Source organism: Falco biarmicus, chromosome 6, assembly GCF_023638135.1.
Source record: "Falco biarmicus isolate bFalBia1 chromosome 6, bFalBia1.pri, whole genome shotgun sequence".
In the NCBI taxonomy this organism is placed as follows: Eukaryota; Metazoa; Chordata; class Aves; order Falconiformes; family Falconidae; genus Falco; species Falco biarmicus.
In genome coordinates, this window is record NC_079293.1 from 31663283 (window position 1) to 31684437 (window position 21155).

At 44.0% G+C, this 21155-nt stretch overlaps 1 protein-coding gene across 5 annotated transcripts; it reads left to right on the forward strand.

Moving 5' to 3' along the window:
* The first annotated feature begins 413 nt into the window (after window positions 1–413).
* MYCN (MYCN proto-oncogene, bHLH transcription factor) lies at window positions 414–6804 on the forward strand. 5 transcript variants are annotated; one of them, XM_056344415.1, is made up of 3 exons: window positions 414–543; window positions 3172–3986; window positions 5286–6804. In XM_056344415.1, exons 2-3 carry the CDS (start codon window positions 3263–3265, stop codon window positions 5882–5884), a joined length of 1323 nt encoding a protein of 440 aa, XP_056200390.1. In that variant the 5' UTR covers window positions 414–543; window positions 3172–3262; the 3' UTR covers window positions 5885–6804. The 5 variants fall into 5 exon arrangements, with proteins under 5 accessions (XP_056200390.1, XP_056200391.1, XP_056200388.1 ...); XM_056344416.1 differs by having other exon boundaries at window positions 483–634; XM_056344413.1 differs by lacking the exon at window positions 414–543 and adding an exon at window positions 647–2270.
* Window positions 6805–21155: the final 14351 nt, after the last annotated feature.

Consider the following 21155-nt stretch of genomic DNA (forward strand, 5'->3'; position numbering starts at 1 on the left):
ACTGAAAGGTTAGTGGACCCCCAGGTTTTGGCCACTGAGGCATGACATGGAGGCGAGGGGGCCACTGGAAGGTTAGTGGAGCCCCCAAGTTCTGCCCACCGAGGTGTGACATGGAGGCAAGGCGGTATCGCCACACGGGGGAGGCAGGACCTTCCCGCACGGCCGGCCCGGAGCTCCCGGGAGGGGACGGGGTGAAAGGCCACACGGGCCGCCTCGGGCTTTATTCCCGCTCTCAGGAGAAGCCTCCCCCACCTCAGCCGACGCTGCTCTCCCTGTCATGCCTCTCGGGGCCGCCGGTTTGGAAGACCGCGGGCTCGCCCCCAGCGTCGGGCGAGGCGGGTCAGGGAGGCGGCGCCCCGCCCGCGGCGCCCCGGCAGCCCCGCCGCCGCACACAAAGCGGCCGTCCGCCGCCACCAGCCTTCCTGCGAGCGACGCCCAAGTCCCCGCCTCAACCTGCAGCCTATGAGAGCGAAGGCGCCGCCCCGAGCGGCGGCCGGATCGGAATCGGGATCGGGATCGTACCCGCCGCCGCGCACCGCCGAGGTGAGCGCCGCGCTCCCGTCCTGTCGCGTCCCGTCCCGCGGCCGGCCCCGCCGCGGCCCCCGCGTCCGCGGGGAAAGGAGGCGAGAGAGCGGTGGGTGCCCCGCCGCTGGGGGGATTGCGTGGGGGCGCCGGGCGAGCGCCGCGCCGCCGCTCCTGTCGGCCCTCCGCAAGGTGTCGCCGTCGGCAGCGGAACGGCGGGCGCGGAGGCTCCCGCCGAGTGTCCATGGCCAGTTCCGCGGGGCCGGGCCGGGCCGCGCCGCGGCGGAGAGGTGCGCGCGGGGGAGCGCGGGCCCGGCCGGCAGCCCGCCCGGGGCGGCGCGGCGTCGGCGTGCAAGCCCCGCTCGCCTAAGTGGCGGCGGCCACCGCAGGATTATTACTTCTGATTTACAAAGCCCAGAGTCGCAGCGACTCCCTCGTCCAGCCACTTCCTTTATCCCTTTTTGCTTTTTTAATTGCCCCGGGTTGTTGCCGCGGGAGGTCGCGGCCGCGGGTGGCGACGTTTCCCTCGAGCTGGGGGGCCGGGGTGGCGCGGGGAGGGGGTGACACAAAGGGACAGCGGCCGCGGGGCGGTGTGGAACGGGGGGCAGCCCCCGCAGCAGCCGGGCGCCCTCCCCAGCCCGCCCCTAGCCCTTTTGCACCGGGAGCGGGACCTCATTCTGCTTGCGGAGAATAAAGAGCGAATGGTGCTTTTGGCGCCAAATGCCAGGCACCTCCCTGCTTGTATGGAAATCAGGGAGGTGGGGTTAGGCTCCTCTAGCTTTTCTCTCTCTTTTTTTTTTTTTAATTTTTTTTTTTAATGCTCCACTCCTCGGGTGTGTCAGCTTTTTTTCTTTTCTTTCCTTTTTTTTTTTTAATGCCTTTTGGCGGGGGGGTTAATAATATCCAGCAGCTTCAAAGCCAACCAGTGACAGTCATCTGTCTGCAAGCAAAGGGTGAATGCGGAGGCTTGGGCCAGCCGCGGGGGCCGGGCGGGCTGGCGCTCAGTAAAGTGCAACATACAAGATCATCTGCTTGCTTTTTTTTTTTTTTTTTTTTGCCTTTTTTTTTTTTCCCCCCCTTTCCCCCCGCCACTCCTCCCCCTTGCAACACCCACCACCATCACCGAGGAGGTAAGAAGAGGAAACTGCAGGGTCTGGGCTGCAGGACAAAACCCCAATCAAATAAATACAATTCCACATCGCATTTGAGTTGCTAAACTAGGGAGGATGGGAAGGGAAAGGAAGCGCAGGGGCATTGCAGTGCGTGAATGGGTTTTTCATTGAGCAGAAGAAAATCCTGGAGGATATTTTTGTTTTGTTTCGGAGCTGTCGCTTTGAGATCGCCTGTGTTTTGTAGGTGCCTCTTTACTGCTTTGCATTTTAAACGGTTTAATGTATTTCACGAGTAGAAAAATGTACAATACTGGAAGTGATCAGGGGGCGGGGCAGGGGGAGTCCGCAGCTGAGCCGGGCTCGTTTCTTTGCATTTCATCATAAGGCTTTTAATGGATTTTTTTTTATTCCCCTTTTGGTCTCCGTTTCAGCGTCAGCTGTTGTGAACCCAGCAGAACGGTTTCCTTTCGCGTTACCTTAACCGAGCTGAAGGGAGATGCTGATTGTCTTTTTTGGACTTAGGTTTTTTTGTGTTTTGTTTTGTTTTTTTTTAATGTCTGATGCAACTGAGGTCTCGGAAGAGGAATGGGGCTGTGGTTGACTGGTCGTGGCTAGTGAGTGGGGGGTCCGGCCGAGGTAAGGGCAGCAGCGTGCATTTTCCGGAGGTGAAAGGGCTGGAAAGCTGGTGTGTTTGCAGGAGGTTTTATTGCATGAAGTGGCAAAATGGGCAAAGTTGTCGTCCTTGCAACCTCTCCGTTGCTCTTGTCTTAAACTGGGAAAGGGGGAGGGGGAAAACTTCCCGTACCTTCTTGGCAATTCAGGAGGCTTTGTTGGTGGCGCCGGGGTGGTTTTAATGCATTTTTGTGCGTGAGATTATTACATAAGGTTGATAATTTGTGTTGCTGCTGGATTTCCCCTCCCCCCCCCGCCTTGTGTTTTGTGCGGATTTCTCTGGCTCGCTTTGAGTGAATGAACTGGCGATTTGCGAAGTTGCAAAGAGCCCCTCCGCCCCCTGTTTTGCATCCTTCTCTCTCCCCTTTGCACTGCTCCGCAGATGACAAAAGGAGTAAACTTCCTTTACTTTTGCTGGCATATTAAGAGGGCTTTCTGGAGAGATTACGGTATTAAAGCATCTGTCTACAGTTACTCTGCTGTTTTGAGCGTTTGCAGCAGTTTGGGAAGAGCAGGCGAGGGCTATGTGCAGAAGCACAGAGGTGCTTTGCATCCTTGCTGTACCTTGCCGCCTGGTTTTGTGTCCTTACGGAGCGCCGGGGAAGGCGGAAAGCTTTGCATGTGGGAGCACTACCTGATCGCTTTGCTTTGAGTGTCTTTGAGTCGGGAGGAAAGGTGTGTGAGTGAGATCCCTTTTTCCTCAACTTTCAAAAGGCTCCCTCGTTCTTGATATTGCTGATGAGATTTGTATATTTTTTTCCTTCTATTAAGAGGAAGGGAGTCGCATTCGTGTCTGTTTGTTTCTTCGTGTTTTAATTGTGGTTTGGTTTGGGGTTGTTTTTTTTTTTTTTTTTTTTTGGTTTAGTTGCAGGTCTCTTCCCCTTGGTGGAAATACCCATAAAACCTGTCTGTAAGACCATTGCCTTCCCCCAAGGATCAACAAGAAGAGACCCGCAATGCCAGGAATGGTCAGTAAAAACCCAGACCTCGAGTTCGACTCTTTGCAGCCCTGTTTCTACCCGGACGAAGATGATTTTTATTTGTGCGGGCCGGACTCCGCTCCCCCCGGGGAGGACATCTGGAAAAAGTTTGAGCTGCTGCCCACCCCTCCACTGTCTCCCAGCCGGGCCGGGCTTCAGGAGCACCCCCCGGGGGGGGCCTCGGTGCCGTGGGGAGGGGCGGCCCTGGGGGGCTGCCGCCCCGCCGACCCCCTGGACTGGGCGTCCGAGCTGCTCCTGCTGCCCCCCGAGGCCGACCTGTGGGGGGGCTCGGACGGAGGGGACTTCTTCGAGACGGGCCTCGGCGTAACCAACAACCTCAACTCCATCATCATCCAGGACTGCATGTGGAGCGGCTTCTCCGCCCGCGAGAAGCTGGAGCGGGCGGTCAGCGAGAAGCTGCAGGGCAAGCCGCCCGCCGCCGCCCCGCCGCCGCCCCCGGGGGCCGCCGCCGCCAGCGGCCCCGCCGCCGCCAGCGGCCGCCCGGAGCTGGGCGGCGCCGTGCCCGAGTGCGTGGACCCGGCTGTGGTCTTCCCCTTCCCCGTCAACAAGCGGGAGGCCGCGGCGGGCCGCACCGCGGCGGCGGCGGGCGGCTGGGCACAGCGGGGCGGCCGCCCGCCGCGCCCCGCCGGGGACAGCCGGGCCAGCAGCAGCTCCGGGGACGACACCCTCAGCGACTCGGGTAAGCGCTCGCCGGCCGTCTCCGGGGTGCGAGTAAGGGGAGGGGGGCTGGCGGTGCGGCCTGCGGGCGGCGACGCCTCCGCGGGCTGCCGGGAGGCCAGGCGGGGGCGGCTGCGCCCCGATTCGGTCCCCGTCGGCGGCACCGACGTGCAGGGGCGGGCGGGGCGGGGCGCGGGCCCGCCGGCAGGCGGCAGCAGGCGCGGCGGCAGCGGCGGGGCCCCGCGGCCGGGGCCCCACGGGGGCAGCAGCGGCGACGGCAGCAGCAGGCCGGGAGAGCGGCGGGGCAGGAGCCCCGGGGACGGGGAGGGGGCAGCAGCCCCGGCCCGTGGGGCCCCCTGGTGCTGCCCCCCGCCCCCCCCCCGGGGCTTCCGTGCCTCCTGCGCCTTGTCGCTGGAGTGCCCCGTCCCAGCGGCCGTGCTGTTGGGGGGGCTGGTGGGCAGAGCAGCGCGGCCTGCCACTGGCACCCGGGGGACCAGGTTCGGCGGGGATGGAGCGTGTGCCCCCCTTAGGCGTGACCTGGGAGGGCTGCAGCAGGGTAGCGACCCCTTAGAGCCGCCCCTGGGCTTGCACTGCCAGAACCTAAAATGCCCAGAAACACTGTGGTCTGTGCCGGCAGCGGAGTCCGCTTGTGCCGGGACGTGGTTTCACGTGTGTAGATGCGCTGGTCCGTCTGACCATCGCCATAAACTTGGTGATCCGTCCCGGGTTTCAAAGACTGCTGTCCCTTTAATGTCTGGTTTGACAGCTTTGGGTGAGGAAGCACTTCCAACAGCTGTCTTCTTGGCAGTGCACCAAGCGTCGGCTTAAAGGGTCCCCGGCTGGAGCAGCTTCACCTTCTGCCTCAGAACAAACCCAGCGATTGTTTCGTTTTCCGGCTGTTTTTCTACCAAGCAGGGGCTGTGTTGTGGCACTGTGCATGCCTTTTGTACCGCAGCTCGGCGAGTCCATTCAAAATACATACATTCTGCCTAAAACCTGATTTTCTGCCGCTGCCGATTATGTGGGTGGTAGCCCCACTTTGACTGAAGATTAAAAGTGTTTTTAAAAAAACCCCAAAACTCATTACACTTACTAAACTTACAGAAATCACTGTTCTTCAGTCATTTCATGTATGTTACATACTTTTCGAGATCTACATCTGACTGCAGATGGTGGGCACACCCTGTTCTTACCATCAGTTACGTCATTGCTGCTTTTGCTGTACATTCTTTGTCAATACATACATCTGGGTTGCTGTTTGTTTGGAGTATTTTCTGTGAGAGTAACGTCTCTTTTGTTTTCCTTCTTATATTACCAAAAGATGATGAAGATGAGGAGGAAGAGGATGAAGAAGAAGAAATAGATGTTGTGACAGTGGAGAAAAGGCGCTCCTCCTCCAACAAGGCTGTTACCACCCTTACTATTACAGTGCGTCCTAAAAATACCACTTTTCCATCAGTCAGGACGCAGCAGAATGAACTGATTTTAAAGCGTTGCGCACCAATTCACCAGCAGCATAATTATGCAGCTCCTTCTCCATACATGGAGAGTGAAGAAGCTCCACCGCAGAAGAAGTTAAAAACCGAGGTGCCCCGTCCAGTAAAACCCACGATCCAACCAAAGTCTAAAAGTTCAAGTCCTCGAAACTCTGATTCAGAGGACAGTGAACGTCGACGCAACCATAATATCCTGGAGCGTCAACGGCGTAATGATCTACGGTCAAGTTTCCTCACGTTAAGGGACCATGTTCCAGAACTGGTTAAAAATGAGAAAGCTGCAAAAGTTGTGATCTTGAAAAAAGCCACTGAATATGTTCATTCCCTTCAGGCAGAGGAGCAGAAGTTATTGCTAGAAAAGGAAAAATTGCAAGCCAGACAACAGCAGTTGCTAAAGAAAATAGAATACAAGCGGACTTGCTAAACTTTTTTTTGTTTTGGTTTTTTTTGGCTGACCAGGACAGTCATTGCCACTTTGCACATTTTTGATTCTTTAAAAAAAAATTGTGTTTTTTGACGTTAAGAATGTTGGTTTTACTTTCAATCCAGTCCCTGAAGTAATCGACAAACTCTATTATCCGGGTACGGAGCAAATGGATGTTCTTGCAAGGAGTTTATTGCAAGACCACCAAACAACGATGGACTGCCTTTGTTTTTCTTCTTAAGAACTGTAGATGGTGGGGATTTTTTTTTTTTTAATTGTTGTGAGCATTTGGAGCTGCTGATGACATCTAGTTGAGTTTTAAAATGTTCATTCCTAAGTTTTATGGTGCTTATGTTCTAACGGATGTTACTTTAGGGGTTGGCATTTTGTACCCCTGTGGGAATTTTCTGTAAATACCATCTACACACTTGCCTTTTGTACATGTCTTGGGTTATGAGAGGTGGCTTTTGCTACCAGTATTAGACTGGAAGTTCATACCTAAGTACTGTAATACCTCAATGTTTGAGGAGCATGTTTTTGTATACAAATATATTGTTAATCTCTGTTATGTACTGTACTAATTCTTACATTGCCTGTATACTTTAGTATGATGCTGATACATAACTAAATTTGATACTTATATTTTCGTATGAAAATGAGTTGTGAAAGTTTTGAGTAGATATTACTTTATCACTTTTTTGAACTAAGAAACTTTTGTAATGAAATTTACTATATATGCCTTTTCCTAGCCTGTTTCTTCCAGTTAATGTATTTGTTAATGTTTGGTGCATAGAACTGGGTAACTGCAAAGTTCTGTGTTTAATTACTTCCAACGATGTACATTTAGTGCTGCGTCTTATAGCACTTTGAAATACCTCATGTTTATGAAAATAAATAGCAATTACATGATGTGCCATTTACTATTTTCCTTTTAAATGCAGTTCTTTTAAATAAAATCTTTTAACTTTGCAATGTTCATGAAATACAAAACCAGGGTCCCTTATCCTGGGCACTTGAACTCTCAAACTATAGGTGACCCTATGAAAAGTCAGCTAGGCAGGGCATTTCCATTTCTGGTTAAAAAGCAATTGTAGTAAGAACAATTTCACTATTTTTATCATACTTCAGATCTCTTGTGATGTCAGGATCATCCCAGGGGACTGAACGTACCACTGTTAATGTAAAGACTCCTATGTCTTGTGACGACCTGGAATATCTACTGTATGCAGAGAACTCTGAGGGTTCAAACACACTCGTATGCTTCTGCTAAGGGACTGGCCTTGGTGTGGTAGACAGGTGGAGAAGTAAATGATGGAGGTACGCTTCCTACAGCATAGAAAATGAAATACTTGTAGTAAACAAAATCTTACTTGACTGCTGTTCTTATTTGCATTACAAAAGGCTTATTCTTAAAGCGGTCCGTCATTGCATAGAAGAATTAATGTTCTTGTTTGTAGCTGAAGATCCTGTTTGTCACTACTTGTGCTGTTAGTAAAATGAAAAATCCCAGGGAAGATAGAGAGCTATGAAGTGTGTGTTGAATGAAGCGTGGCTGGTAGTTGTCTAAAGAGTTCTGATTGTATTTGATGTGACGGGAGCAAGATGTGTAAGTCTGTGAAATATGTTCGGTCATTTTGGTAAACTCCTTGAGAGCAAGAAATTGTTTATTTTCTAGTCTGTACAGGTATTTCTGACATGTCTCTCCACATTGAACCTGCAAATAAGGCATGGCCAGTAAGCAAGTAGTTTTAAGGATCAGCTTGCAAGGAGCTAGTGTGGGACATCTGCCCTTACTTTAGCCACAAAGGACATAGCTTGCTTGGTGATGGAGATAACAGAACATCACAAATTTACCATGAAGTAATGGAGAGTAAGAGTGGTATGGGGGCAAAATTGCCACAGTAATGGATGTGCCATGTGTCCATCCCCTGCAGCAGCTTGTTGGTGTATTCATAACCTGTGCATTCTGGGGCCGCAGCCAGCTTCTGTACCAAGAACATCGGGAGTTGTACTTAACTGACATTTAATTTTGGTGCTGTAAATACAGATCCTCAACAGGCACAAATTGGTGTAACACGATTTAGATTCAGCTGGGCCTACACAAGTTTATGCCATTTGAAGAACTGGTCTGAATAGACTTACTATCCTCTAAACTGGGACTTGAGGACCACAATCGTTCCATGAATAGAATCTGTGTCTGCATTCCCTTGATACAGGCTTCATGATGCTTCTTCCACTTTCCCAGTACAGTGAGAAAACAGTAAAAGACAAAACCTAAGCAGAGACAGTTGATGTGGACAAACGTAAGGGTACATTTAATTTTACTAGTTAATGACAATTTTCAAACCCCCTTTCGTTAGCAATTTTTGTTGTACAGCTGTTGTACTGTTTTCAAACAAGACACAAGTCGCATGAGTCTTCTTGAAGAAGGAAAGTTCTTCAAACATCCATTGTATTATCTATAACCTGTGCCTGCTGACTTCCAAGAAGGGCTTCTTATAACGTGAGTTTACAGTTAGACTCGGTTTAACAAAAAAAAAACCCAACAACCCAAGTTACAGCTGTATACTGGCCAAATACTTTTCTAGCACATGTAAACCATATTCTGAACAAAAATTAATCACAGAATGATCTGTCACTCTTACAGTCTAGGAATGTACTAAGGATTGAACATGCTAAATTTAACAGATTCACTTCCCTTCCCACTCCTGGAGAACATCTGGTCCAAATCCTCCACTCAGGGCAGGGCCAAATTCTAGGTCAGATCAGGTTGCTCAGGGTCATACACAGCAAAGGTTTGAATGTCTTAGAGGATGGAGATTTCACAGCCTCTTCGAAAAACACATTTCATTTTTGGACTGTCATGACTGACAGAAATTTTCCTACTGTCTATTTGGAATTTTCCCTGCCGCAACCCCTGCCCATTGTGTCCTGTCTTTTTGCCTTTAACCTCCCAGGTTGGAGGCTGGCTCCACCTTCTCTGTAACATCCCTTTAGGTAGTTGAAGACAGCAATTAACTTCTTTCTCTTCTTGAGACAACCCAGTTCTGTCTTGTATTGTTGTGGTATCCAAGCAATTAAAAGTCTAATAAAGGTGTCAAATACTCAGATTTGTTTGGATATTCAACACAACACCGTCTGAAAGCCTCATTTTTCTGTGTAGGAGTCTTGGCCTGGTCCTTCTGAATTCCATTATGAAGGTCTAACTGATCACAATGGAGGTAGAATATGGCTCCTTAGGGTTCAGAAATGCTCCCATATACTGTACTGTTTGCTTCTATATTCTGTACTACCAGTACTTTGGGCTTGTCTTTTTTTTTTTTTTTTTCTTCTTTTAAATAACTTTTGGGACTTAATAGGTTTGTTTTCATATTGTTGCTCTAGGGAGCGAGTTGTCAAGGACAAAAGTTTTTGTAAACAAAAATCTCAGTTCTAGGATGTTATTAAATTACAATTGTTAAGTAGAAAACAGTGGGTTTTGATGATAAAAAGAATTGAGAGGTGTACAAAAGATAGCTTTTTAAAAGAAAAGGTTAATAATTAATTTAGTAATCTTTTCTGAAGAACCAGTACCCGGAAGGGTATACAGAGAAGGACACATAGCCACAACAGTAACAAAAGATCCTTCTGCATGTGTGTCTAGAGTGAAGATATCTATATCCATATGATATCTTACGGACTCAAAAGGACTCTGTCAAATAATGAACTGAGGCACTATTTCTTTTTTTAATATATATGCCTACATTGGCATAACAAATGCAAACATATCTATCTGGATAATCTGTTAGAAAATGTGGCAAGTACCTAATGACTGCTTATTAAAAAGTGACTATTGCCAATTCCTGAAGGGAAAACCGAATTAGATTGATCACAATCTTATCTGATCTGCTACAAAAATTCCCAAGTTCTTTTTCATACAAGACAGAATCTGCTGATGGAATCAGATGCTTTCCTCCCAAACTGCATATCCCAGAGGATGGTCTCCTTTCACTTGTCTGTTTATTTTCTTAAAAATACCACTAAGAACACAAGGGACTTGAAACACCAAAATGGAATGAATCCTCCATAAACTAGTACAAGTAAAACACCAGCGGGAGAGTGTAAAAAGGTGAAATGTGTTAATGATGTCATTACCGCTAGGTCACCTGTTGCAGTGGAAAGTGCATTTCTCAAACCCCAAGCTGCTGTTCCAGTAACTTATCACCAGATCTTGGCAGCACAGCTTGAGATTTCATGATGTGTGTAATTTGCAGAGAGCGCATTTGATCCTGGTAAGTATACTGATAACCAAACTAGAATAAAATTACTTTTAAAAGGATCTGATTCTTAAGCCTGAATGTCCAGGCTTTTGGCTGGTTTAAATCAGAAGATTTAATTTTATTTAAAGTTTTAAGTTTGAAATGATGAATTTAATGACTTTTTAATGTACCATGTTATCACACTCTCAGCAAATGCTTCATGATTTATACTTGGATTCTTTTCTTCCCTTGTATCCATTTCCCCTTTCCTTTTTCCCCCTTTCCCCTTCCCCTTCCCCTGTATACCTAAACTATGTGTTGCCTCTTCTCTCAGGAGCCCAAAGGCATCAAACTTAGAGAGATTTGAGGTGTCATAACAACCTCTTTAAAGTAAGCAGGGATTTCAGTAGAAACAGAAGTTACGCAGCACTTCCAGAAATCTCACAGGAAAGCAATGGTGCAAAATATGGAAGGGAAGTTGATTGTAGAGCCAGCAGGGTGAGTTTTTTAGCCCTGGCACTTCTGGTTACTACAGGAGCATCGAAAAGCAGAGCACCAGCTTGCCTCAGCAATTGCCTGAACTCAGAGCACTCACTCTCTGCCCAGACAAGCTTTCCCTTCGACTGGGCTGTGCTAGCTTTTGCTGCCTACCTGCTTGTGCTGACCCTGCAAGGAGACTTGGCCACAATAAAACAGGCATTTTGCTGTTAGGTTGCATGAGGTGGTAATTTCCCCTGCCTTCAGATCTGTGATTCTCTGGCCAGATCTTACTTAGGGATTAGTTAGATATATATTTGAGCAGCAGTTGACTCAGAGAAGACAAAATGAATTACTAATCTCCGAGCTGTGAACATTCCTTTTATGTATGCTGTATGTGTAGCTATGTATACATGCTGCACGAATACAAGGCATTCCATATGTATTGATACATGAACGCTGCTAAATAAAGCCAAGTGTGTATTTTAAGAAAGTAGTAACAAGATTGTCCACTTGGTCCTTTGAAGAAAAAGCAAAGGTATTTTATTCCCTGTATTTATGATCACGACACGCCTAAATAATGTAGAAATGAAAAAAAAATGTACAAAGTAAGGACTATTAATGGCAAGTATATTTTAACTCCAAGATGAAATGAATGGGTGTGTAGTCTTATCAGACTTAAAATTTATTGGATTTATAACTGAATTATGACCTATTTAGTGATCCCTGAACTGTTGAGTTACATTTTGTATGAGTAATCATTGTTAGGCTCCATATATACAATTAGAGCTGTTCTATTTGTAAGCTATATCATTTGCCATGGTATAGTTCTTCCATCTGACATCATTTAGATAAGTGGAGGCATTTTCATTTTACGGTAAAATAAGATTATATCTTTTTTTCTTATTCTATGATCCCAGTTTCCCAACCTCATTTGTCTGCTTTAAGTATTTACTGCCTTCTATCTGCTTTCTATCTTCTATACTACATGCATTTGGGGAGAAGAACTGTCTTCTATGTTATCTGTCTGAAGCTGAGGTTAGATTGCGTTCCTGTGAGTTGCTTTATTAATCATTATAAAATTATGACAAGAGTCCCGTTGGGTAAAAGAACAGTGTCTAACAGCTAAATATAGTGGTTTTATATTAGAGGTAGGGTGAATTGTGTTTTCTACCTCTGTTTAGTTACACCTTCTAATCTACAAGCATTACTGGCATTACTCATTTTCAAGCACCTAGCTGCTTCGCTTCCTGATTCTCCTTATGTAGTCACCAGAGAGACACACAGTCTTCCCAGAGGACAATTTGGAGCTTCTGCATCGGGGTTTTACTGGAACAGTGTACCATGGAGAAAGAGCAATTACAACGTGAAAGGGGTGATTACATGAACTATGTTAAGGGCGTCTTTATTGCTGCTAGGTATCATCAAATTACTTGATCCATATCTGATCTTACTTACCAGATGAAATTTAAAGCAATGATTTGGAGAAAACTGCAGGTTTAATAGACTTGTATCTTAGAATAAAACAGTGGATGAATGTAGGCTATATAGTTAATCAGCATAGTCATATTAGTTACAATTAAATAAAATATTTTTATGGTACTTACCTCCATTTTGCTTCCTAACAACATCACAAGTAAGTATGCAGTGTTTTAGCATTCAAAGATTTCACTTCCACATAGAACAAAGCAGTGTATGTGTGTAACAAATCAGAGTATTTTTTGGATTGATTATGGTGATTGATATTTTTACTCTCTGTATACAAGCTTTTTTCTTGTGCAATACATGGTAATTACATTTAGGCATAACTCTTTCTTCAATATGACATAGACTTAATAATAATTACATTTTAATTAATCTTGTAATTAATTTACTTTTAATATGTATTAATTAATATTGCAGTTCATTATGTAGGACATGAGGGAACTATCCAATATCATATATAGAGTTCAGTGGTGGCTAGTAGCGGGGACTCCTCATAAAACGTTTTTAAAACCACTTAGATAATATCTTTCCTTTAAATTCCTAAGATAAGTCTTAAAATATCCTTGAAATAGTGTTATGAATTTGCTTTTCAGTCTATAAATTATCTCTGTCTTCTAAAATTGTCATTAGATTGGGCACTTTATTAATAATCTTTTTTGGAGCAAATGATCAGAAAGGAATGATGTTAAAGAAAGGAAATTGCACTGTCTTTGATGTTCACATCCCTGGACTCACTAACATGCTGGTGCCTTTAAGGTAGAAATTCATCTATAGGCTGTGTGGGGGGTTGTGAGATAAATGTTGGTTTGGTATGAGTAATATGGAGGAAAAAAATGAAAAAAACACCAAACGTGCAAATAAGAAAGATGTCATTATTTTCCCCACAAATGTAAAGTAACTAATCATGCAAACAAGGGGATGAAACCAGACCTAACAGCCAGTGGTGATGCTTGAGTGTATTTTTGCAGGTGTTCCATAGAAGGAATTAAGACTGAATGTTCTATAGATTCATAAAATTGTAGAATAGTTTGGGGTGGAAGGGACCTTTAAAGGTCATCTAGTTCAACCCCCCTGCAATCAGCAGGGACATCTTCAACCATGTTAGGTTGCTCAGAGCCCCATCCAACCTGACCTTGAATGTTTCCACAGATGGGGCATCTACCACCCCTCTGGGCAACCTGTTGCAGTGTCTCACCACCCCCATTGTAAAAAAAATTCTTTCTTATATCTAGTCTAAATCTACTTTTTTTAGTTTAAAACCATTACCTCTTGTCTTATCATAATAAACCCTGCTAAAACATTTGTCCCCACCTTTCTTATAAGCCCCCTTTAGGTACTGGAAGGCTGCTATAAGGTCTTCCCCAGAGCCTTCTCTTCTCCAGGCTGAACAAGCCCAACTCTCTCAGCCCATCTTCACAAGAGAGGTGCTCAAGCCCTCTGATCACCTTTGTGGCCCTCCTCTGGTCTCACTCCAACAAGTCCATGTCCCTCTTATGTTGGGGGCCCCAGAACTGGACACAGTACTCAGGCCGGGGTCTCATGACAGTGGAGCAGAGGGCGAGAATCGCTTCCCTCAACCTGCTGGCCACACTTCTTTTGATGCAGCACAGGATATGGTTGGCTTTTTGGACTGCAAGTGCACATTGTTGAGCCATGTTGAGCTTCTCATCCACCAGCACCCTAAAGTCTTTCTCCTCAGGGCTGCTCTCAGTCCATTCTCTGCCCAGCCTGTATTTGTGCTTGAGATTACCCCAACCCATGTGCAGGACCTTGCACTTGGCTTTGTTGAACTTCATGAGATCTGCACAGGCCCATTTCTCAAGCCTGTCAAGGTCCCTCTGGACGGTATCCCTTCCCTCCACCATGACAACTGCACCACACATCTTGGTGTCATCAGCAAAATGAGTGTTCTAGCAAGCAGCACGTGCAATTTCCATATTTTTTGTGGGGGGAATCATACAGTCCTTCTGCCCATCAGCTATTTCCACCTGTAATGTGGAGAGATCCACATGGTGTTAAAGTCTTAGATGCAATCAGAGTGTGTCTACAGGATTTTGCACACTGGTGAGATGGAAGTTCTCTGTCTTAGTTCAAGAATAGCATGAAGCTTTGGCTTCCACTTAGTAAGTCTATGAGCAGTTCATTGTGTTTAGAGCTTCGGCAGTATTTTGGCCTTTTTATAAGTATGATCAGTGAGAAGTTAGGATACTCTGGAGTTAGTAGCAGTTGATAGGATTGGGGAAATCACAATTATTTAAACATAAATATAAATCTGACAGCAGCTAATACTCAAACTACAGTCTTTTAACACCAAATAGTTTGGATAAATGTTTGTCCTGTGAAACTAAAAGTTTAGGCACCTGTACAGCATCTGTGAATTTGGTCCTAAACAGCTAGAAAATAATATTTAGATTCCTAGATCACATGCTAAAATAAGAATGGTGATATCTAACCACTTCTCCCTGAAAGCACCAATGGGTAAACAGATGTCTAGAGGCTCATGCTTGATATTCCTCCACTCAAAGAAACTGGGAACATGTTTGGTTGATCCCTCTAGAATTTATTCTTAAGTAAGAGTTAGAAAATTCTTAGTGTAACACAAAATCTAATGAGGATACAAGCATCTCCAGTTTTGTCCAGAAGCCTGGTCACCAAAAATGTACTGTAAACTGGGTTTTTGAGGTCTTCTTATTTCTTGTTTTTTCTTAAAATCATTAGTTTTGGTCAGAGTTTTCAGGCAGTATTCCTGAGTCACATCCTCAATAACTATGATTGGAAACATTTCTTTAAAAGCTCTACTTCAGGTAAAACAAGCCTGGGTAAACCATGATGTGCTTCAACTCCAGTGTATTATTTCTTGCACGAGTGGAATAGGAACATAGGTGTAACAAGACAACATTGGATATACCGTAGTGTTGTGAACCCATATATTTATGATTTTTTCCCAAACATACATTAATGCTGCTAATGAAGCTATATAACAATGTAATGTGCTTCAATGATTTCTATTATCTTCAGCCTTTAAACATCTTCATGCTGATGTGATTTATTACTTCTCTTTCCTTTTACCTCCCTCAGCTAAGCAGCTGTGCAGGAGGCAAGGGGGATTCATCTGACCAGATACCAACACTTTTTAGTCAATAAACAGGTATTTTTAGTGCACAATTAAATTAATCCTTAAATATTTAAGCTAACACAGATCAATCTCACCCTAGAAGTACTCATTTTTCTGTATTGATTATAGAGAAGCCTCGGGTGACCAGATACATGTACCAACATTGTAGATGTCTAATATGAGGTTCAGCTTAAGACACCTAAGTCTAGGTTTCTGTTTGTGGATATCTAACTGACAGCTTGATATCTAGGTGCTATTACACTCAGTGGAGTCTGGAGAGTGATTTACTATAGGTGTCTATTTTAGGATGAACTGATTTAGTTCTCTAGGTTTAGTTCACTATATTGATTAGCTCTCCATTGGCTATAAAAGGAACTCCAGGTGAACATGTAAACACCTATGCATTAATGCCTAATACCAATGCCTTAAATTACAAGTTGAGTCCTACTACTCACGTCTTCCACTCATTTTATTTCACTTATACATCTTAAAGGTTTTTCTTGAACTAGTCAAGTAATCTTAAACGCAGTTCTGTCTAGTTCATCTTTTCTGCAACACTCGTATCCTTTTGCTTTGTTCATCTATAATAGCATCACCACAACTTAACCATCTCTGGATTTCTTTTATCCTGTCACATGTCCTGCTTATGACACTGGGATCAAGTGCACCCTCAGCAGGTTTGCTGATGACACCAAGCTGTGTGGTGCAGTCAACACAATGGAAGGAAGAGATGCCATCCAGAGGGACCTTGACAGGCTTGAGAAATGGGCCTGTGCAGACCTCATGAAGTTCAACAAGGCCAAGTGCAAGGTCCTGCACATGGGTTGGGGCAATCCCAAGCACAAATACAGGCTGGGTGGAAATTGAGAGCAGCTCTGAGGAGAAAAACTTTGGAGTGTTGGTGGATGAGAAAGTCAAGGTGACCCAGTAATGTGTGCTTGCAGCCCAGAAAGCCAACAGTATCCTTGGGTGCATCAAAAGAAGTGCAGCCAGCAGGTTGAGGGAGGTGATTCTTCCCCTCTACTCTGCTCTCATGAGACCCCACATGGAGTACTGCATTCACCTCTGGAGCCTGCAACATAAGAAGGACGTGGACCTGTTGGCATGAGCCCAGAGGAGGGCCACAAAGATGATCAGAGGGATGGAGCACCTCTTGTATGAAGACAGGTTGAGAGAACTGGGGTTGTTCAGTCTGGAGAAGGCTCCAGGGAGACCTTATAGCAGCCTTTCAGTACTTAAATGGGGCTTATAAGAAAGATGGGGACAAACTTTTTAGCAGGCCTTGTTACAATAGGACAGGGGGTAATGGTTTTAAGCTGAAAGAGGGTAGATTTAGATTTAGTATTAAGAAGAAATTCTTTACTGTGAGGGTGGTGAGACACTGGAACAGGTTGCCCAGAGAAGCTGTGGATGCCCCATCCCTGGAAGTGTTCAAGGCCAGGCTGGATGGGGCTTTGAGCAATGTGGTCTAGTGGAAGGTGTCCCTGCCCATGGCAGAGGGGTTGGAACTAGATGGTCTTCAAGGTCCCTTCCAACCCAAACCGTTCCATGATTCCATGGTTCTATGGCAATGAAGCATACTTTTGTGAGTGAGAAATTCTAACTAATAATGTCCTAATTAAACCCCAAAGCTTGATGATAAAAATTCAGTGCATATTTATATTTTACACTGGAACAGGGGTTCCTAAGCTTACTTAGTGCAGAACCACACTGCAATAACATCAAACCATACGCATTTTCAAGGGGATGCATTCACCTTGTTATTGCTGCTGAATGGGATGAGTGCACAGTCTGGGAGTCCTAGACAGGTGATCCAAGCCTACTCCAGAAGAAAAATCTTTGATTTTTCTATCATTGGCTGGGGAATAATGACCTAAGAAGGGGTTTTACTCATGCATTTGTTCTGGTTGCCCAGAAAACTGAGCTGGTATAAAGTAGTGTAACAACTTTGGAGTCAATGGCATTAGGACAGATTATGCCAGCTGAGGAGCTGAAGTTGAAATAAATTGAGAAACCTGATTATAACTGTGCCATTGTAGATGTGGAAAAGTGTTTGAAGTCCTTCAATGTTTCATTGTGACCACATGTAGATATGACTTTTAATGCCCTAAACCTCCTTAATCAAGATCTTAGTTTTAAAAATTGTTATTAAACATCCTTGCCCAAAGTATTTTTATATTTGATATACCACAAATGTTGCCTACATCTCAGCAAATATGCACTGTGATTAAAGGGTATAATCTCTCAAGAGAGGTTTATAATCATCTTAATTACCCTGGACATAATAAAAGGAGTTAAGGGATTTAATAAAAGGGCATTAAGAGATTGCCAAAGGGTTAAATATATATATTTTTATAAGAAAAATTGTAAAGCTTCTGTGGCTTTGAGGTGGGAAGGTGGGAAGGCTTAGTGGGAAAAGAGGAGGAGGTGAGCAAAAGTCAAGATGAGGATTAGTGTCAATTAAACTTTCCTTTGAACCTCCTAACCTGCATATGCAGAACCTGACACAGCTGAAAATATTTGCAATTTCCTGGGCCACACTGGACCAGAAAGGTTGGTGTACAGCTCACTGACCTACAGGAAACTGTGAGGGAGTGAAAGAAAGATACAAACTCAGCCAATTATTTCTAGCTCAGTGCTAAGATATTTTAGCATTAGTTCAGGGGAGAAGCTCTGGAATGCATAAGGGAATTTTCAGAATCAGTAGATTAATTTCTCATGCCCCAGAGATTTTCTTTGGTAGATTTTCGTTTGATATAAGGTAGATAAAAACTAAACAAATTTTATGCCCTAATCCTCATCTTCTGTTCTTAAGTTTCAGGTTAGCATAGAATTTAGTTTATTTCTAGTCTTCTGGAATATAATAGATGTAATTACAGATGAGAAGATGAAAGTGAACCGATAATCTTCAGACAGGAAATTCTATAGCTCTTATAAAACAAGGCAAAATCCAACATACAAACATCTAGAACATTGCCTCACTTCACCCTTATCCAGAAAGATAAGGTGAAGATCCAAATGTAGATAGCTGAACATAAATCAGCATGAGTTCTCTTGCAGGTTTTGTTGGCTGGAAGTAAAATGAGTTGCTTAGGTTTTCCAGCTGGGGTTAACGCACATTTCTAATGTGTTTTCCACTTGCTAACATTACAGTCTTTCAGTGCTGGGCTAAATCCTTTCTCCTGGATGTGGGCATTCCTGTAAGCCTCAGGGATAGACATTCTGGACATGGAGACACAGGGGAGTGTCTTAGGGCTTATAATGCCTGTTTTCTTCTGTATAACATCCTGGATAATAACAGACTCCTTGGACAATTTCATATGACCATGTATAAGATCTACGTCTTATAACCCTTTTCCCTTCCCTCTGTCCCCAGAGACTACACCTCTGGTGTGCAGAGAAACCTGGTGCTGAAGTCAGCATTCAGAAATTAAATTTGAACATGAGACAGGGCAAGAAAGCAAATCTGTGCTCACCTTTATCATTCAAAATACCAGGAACCCTTCAAATAAATGGGCTAATGTAACATTACTTACAAAATCAAAGCCAACATCTATTCATACATACCTGTGCATGTTTCCTCTTTCTTTCTTCCCATCTTTTTATTTATGAGTGAAAGAGACAGAAACTGGGCCAAAAACACTCAGCTCCCTCTATATTGTGTAAAATGCATGGGAATGTTCTTTAAGTCTATTCTAAGCAAGTGATAAGTTTGAGAAAGACATTTTATCTAGCATGAAGGCATGAGGATAGCTGAGTGAATATGTATGATTAGCTCATGCTCTGTTCTTTGATCAAAAGCATAATTGTTTCCTCACTTTTTTGAGATGTGCTAGAAATGCAAAACAACAACGATTTAAAATTTATTTTTGGCAAGCAGTGACTGGAGATGGCATGAGAAATGGAGCAGCAGGAGAACTAGTATATTTTAGATAACTGGTATGCTTAATCAAGTCTTGTAGCAGAAACAACCTAAAATGGAATTGTGAGAATTTTGAGCAGGTCCATGTAGCCACACTAGCTTTGTTCTGAATTGCATGTTGTTGTAATTCATGCAAACACTACCAAGCAAAATATATGTATTATTCTGTTAATAAATGAAACCTAGAGGTTTTTAATGCTTTTGTTGAAAAGAGATTGATCACTGCAGTGTAATCCAAGAAGGTTGTTTCTTATTTTGGCAAAACAAACACACAAATATACAAATTAATAAATCCCTAGGCATCTACACCTGCAAAACAAAACTGCTTTTTTTTTTTTTTTTTTATAAGGAGCTTCTCGTAAATGATAAGGCCATCTTTTTTTTTCTTTTCTTTTCTTTTTCCTTTTTTCCTTTGGCTAAGAGCCTTGGGCCTTTACAGTGAAAATAAAAACATATGGATTGTAAACTTTCTGAGGAAGGAACTGTGTTTTCCTTTATTGTGGACAGCAGTCAGCTCTACTGAGTTTCTCTGTCTCTGAAAAGGTTTTCCGGGTCTGCCTGCATTGCAAAAACTCATAAAAATTCAGTAATATTTTTACATAGACAGGTTAAAGCAGTGGGGGCTTTAAGCACTGTTAGCATTACATGTTCCATATTATCTAACTCTAGTTATATATTCTGCCTTGGTTGCTGGTTGAATCTGGGGCTGCAGTGCAGCAGTGGCTGATGCACATCTAACTGGTGGCTGATGTGGTTTCACTCTCCCTGGCAGCCAGTAGTTAAATTGGTTTAAATTGCTGTGCAACCACAACTTAAATTATCTAACCTGGGTTAGGTAACCCAAGTTAAGAACACACCTTTCTTTGTGGTGTGTTTCAGCATGACTTTCATGTTAGTTTTATGTTTCCCACTAAAACAGAGATTGGTATGGAAAGCATATATACTCAGAGGAACACTACCGAGTTCCACCAGAGATTTAGCCTTTGGCTACAACAGGCACAGCCCTAAGTCCTGAGAAAATTCCATATACTCCCTGTGACTCATTTCTGCATACCTTGCTCAGGCAAAGCTTCCACTTAACTTAATAGGATATTTTTAAAAAGGGCCAGGCTAGCAGTTACACAGGATATAGCTGTCAGATTGTCAGATCAAGAAAAGTTAGTTGGCTTTTCTTTTTTTGGAGGGGTGGGGAGGAGGTGGAGCAGGAACTACACAGTGTTTTCATAGCATAGGCAGTGGAAAATGTCCCTTTTAAAAGTATTGGGGGTTTAAAAATTGTGTGTGTAAAAATGCACGGACCTTATTTTTAAGTTTTTTCATCATTCTGGTCCTGCTTTGTATAAAGCATTTAAGCCCATGCTGTATATTAAATGCATAGGCATTACTATGAACTTAAATATAATTTCATTACATTTAAGCACATGCTTAAATGATTTGCTGGACTGAGGCCAGAATGCTTGCTGAATCAAACTGAAATACAGCAATGTCTGTTCTTCCCCCTTAAACAAACAAACACTAGATGAAATACAATAAAATAACATTCCCAGAGAAATCTTGTGCCGTAGAAAGAACTGCTGCATTGTTGTATTATTAATTTGTCTAATGTTCAGTATCTGCACTGTTCATACAAGTATAATGCAGTAGTAATTAGGTAAGCCATACCATTTTATCCTCATGTTATATTGGGCATAGTTTTGCAGAGGAAGAAAGTAAAATGAAACTAAGTAAGAAAACAAAACCTGGAAATGTAATCCAAAATTGCTTGACTAAAACTAAGTAATGATATTGCAGTCTTTACAGCAGGAGTGGAACCTTGAAAAAATCTGGATTCACTTCTCTCAGTGCAGGGTGTGCAACCCAGGACTTGTAAAGTGAGACTCAACTCACAGAGCTACAGATGCTTCATCAAGGCTAGTGAGTTAATGTCTATTTCTGGTATAAACTGTAAAATGGAATAATGCTAATTATTAGATATTACAAGGGAAATGTGTTGATTTTTCAAACATGCTGAAAAATATTCCATCTGTTTTCTAT

Bases quoted from the DNA above. Each gene is read 5' to 3' on its own strand.
- MYCN (XM_056344415.1), top strand. From the start codon at position 3,263: ATGCCAGGAATGGTCAGTAAAAACCCAGACCTCGAGTTCGACTCTTTG. The intron at 3,987-5,285 runs GTAAGCGCTCGC...TATTACCAAAAG, and splicing joins CGACACCCTCAGCGACTCGG to ATGATGAAGATGAGGAGGAA.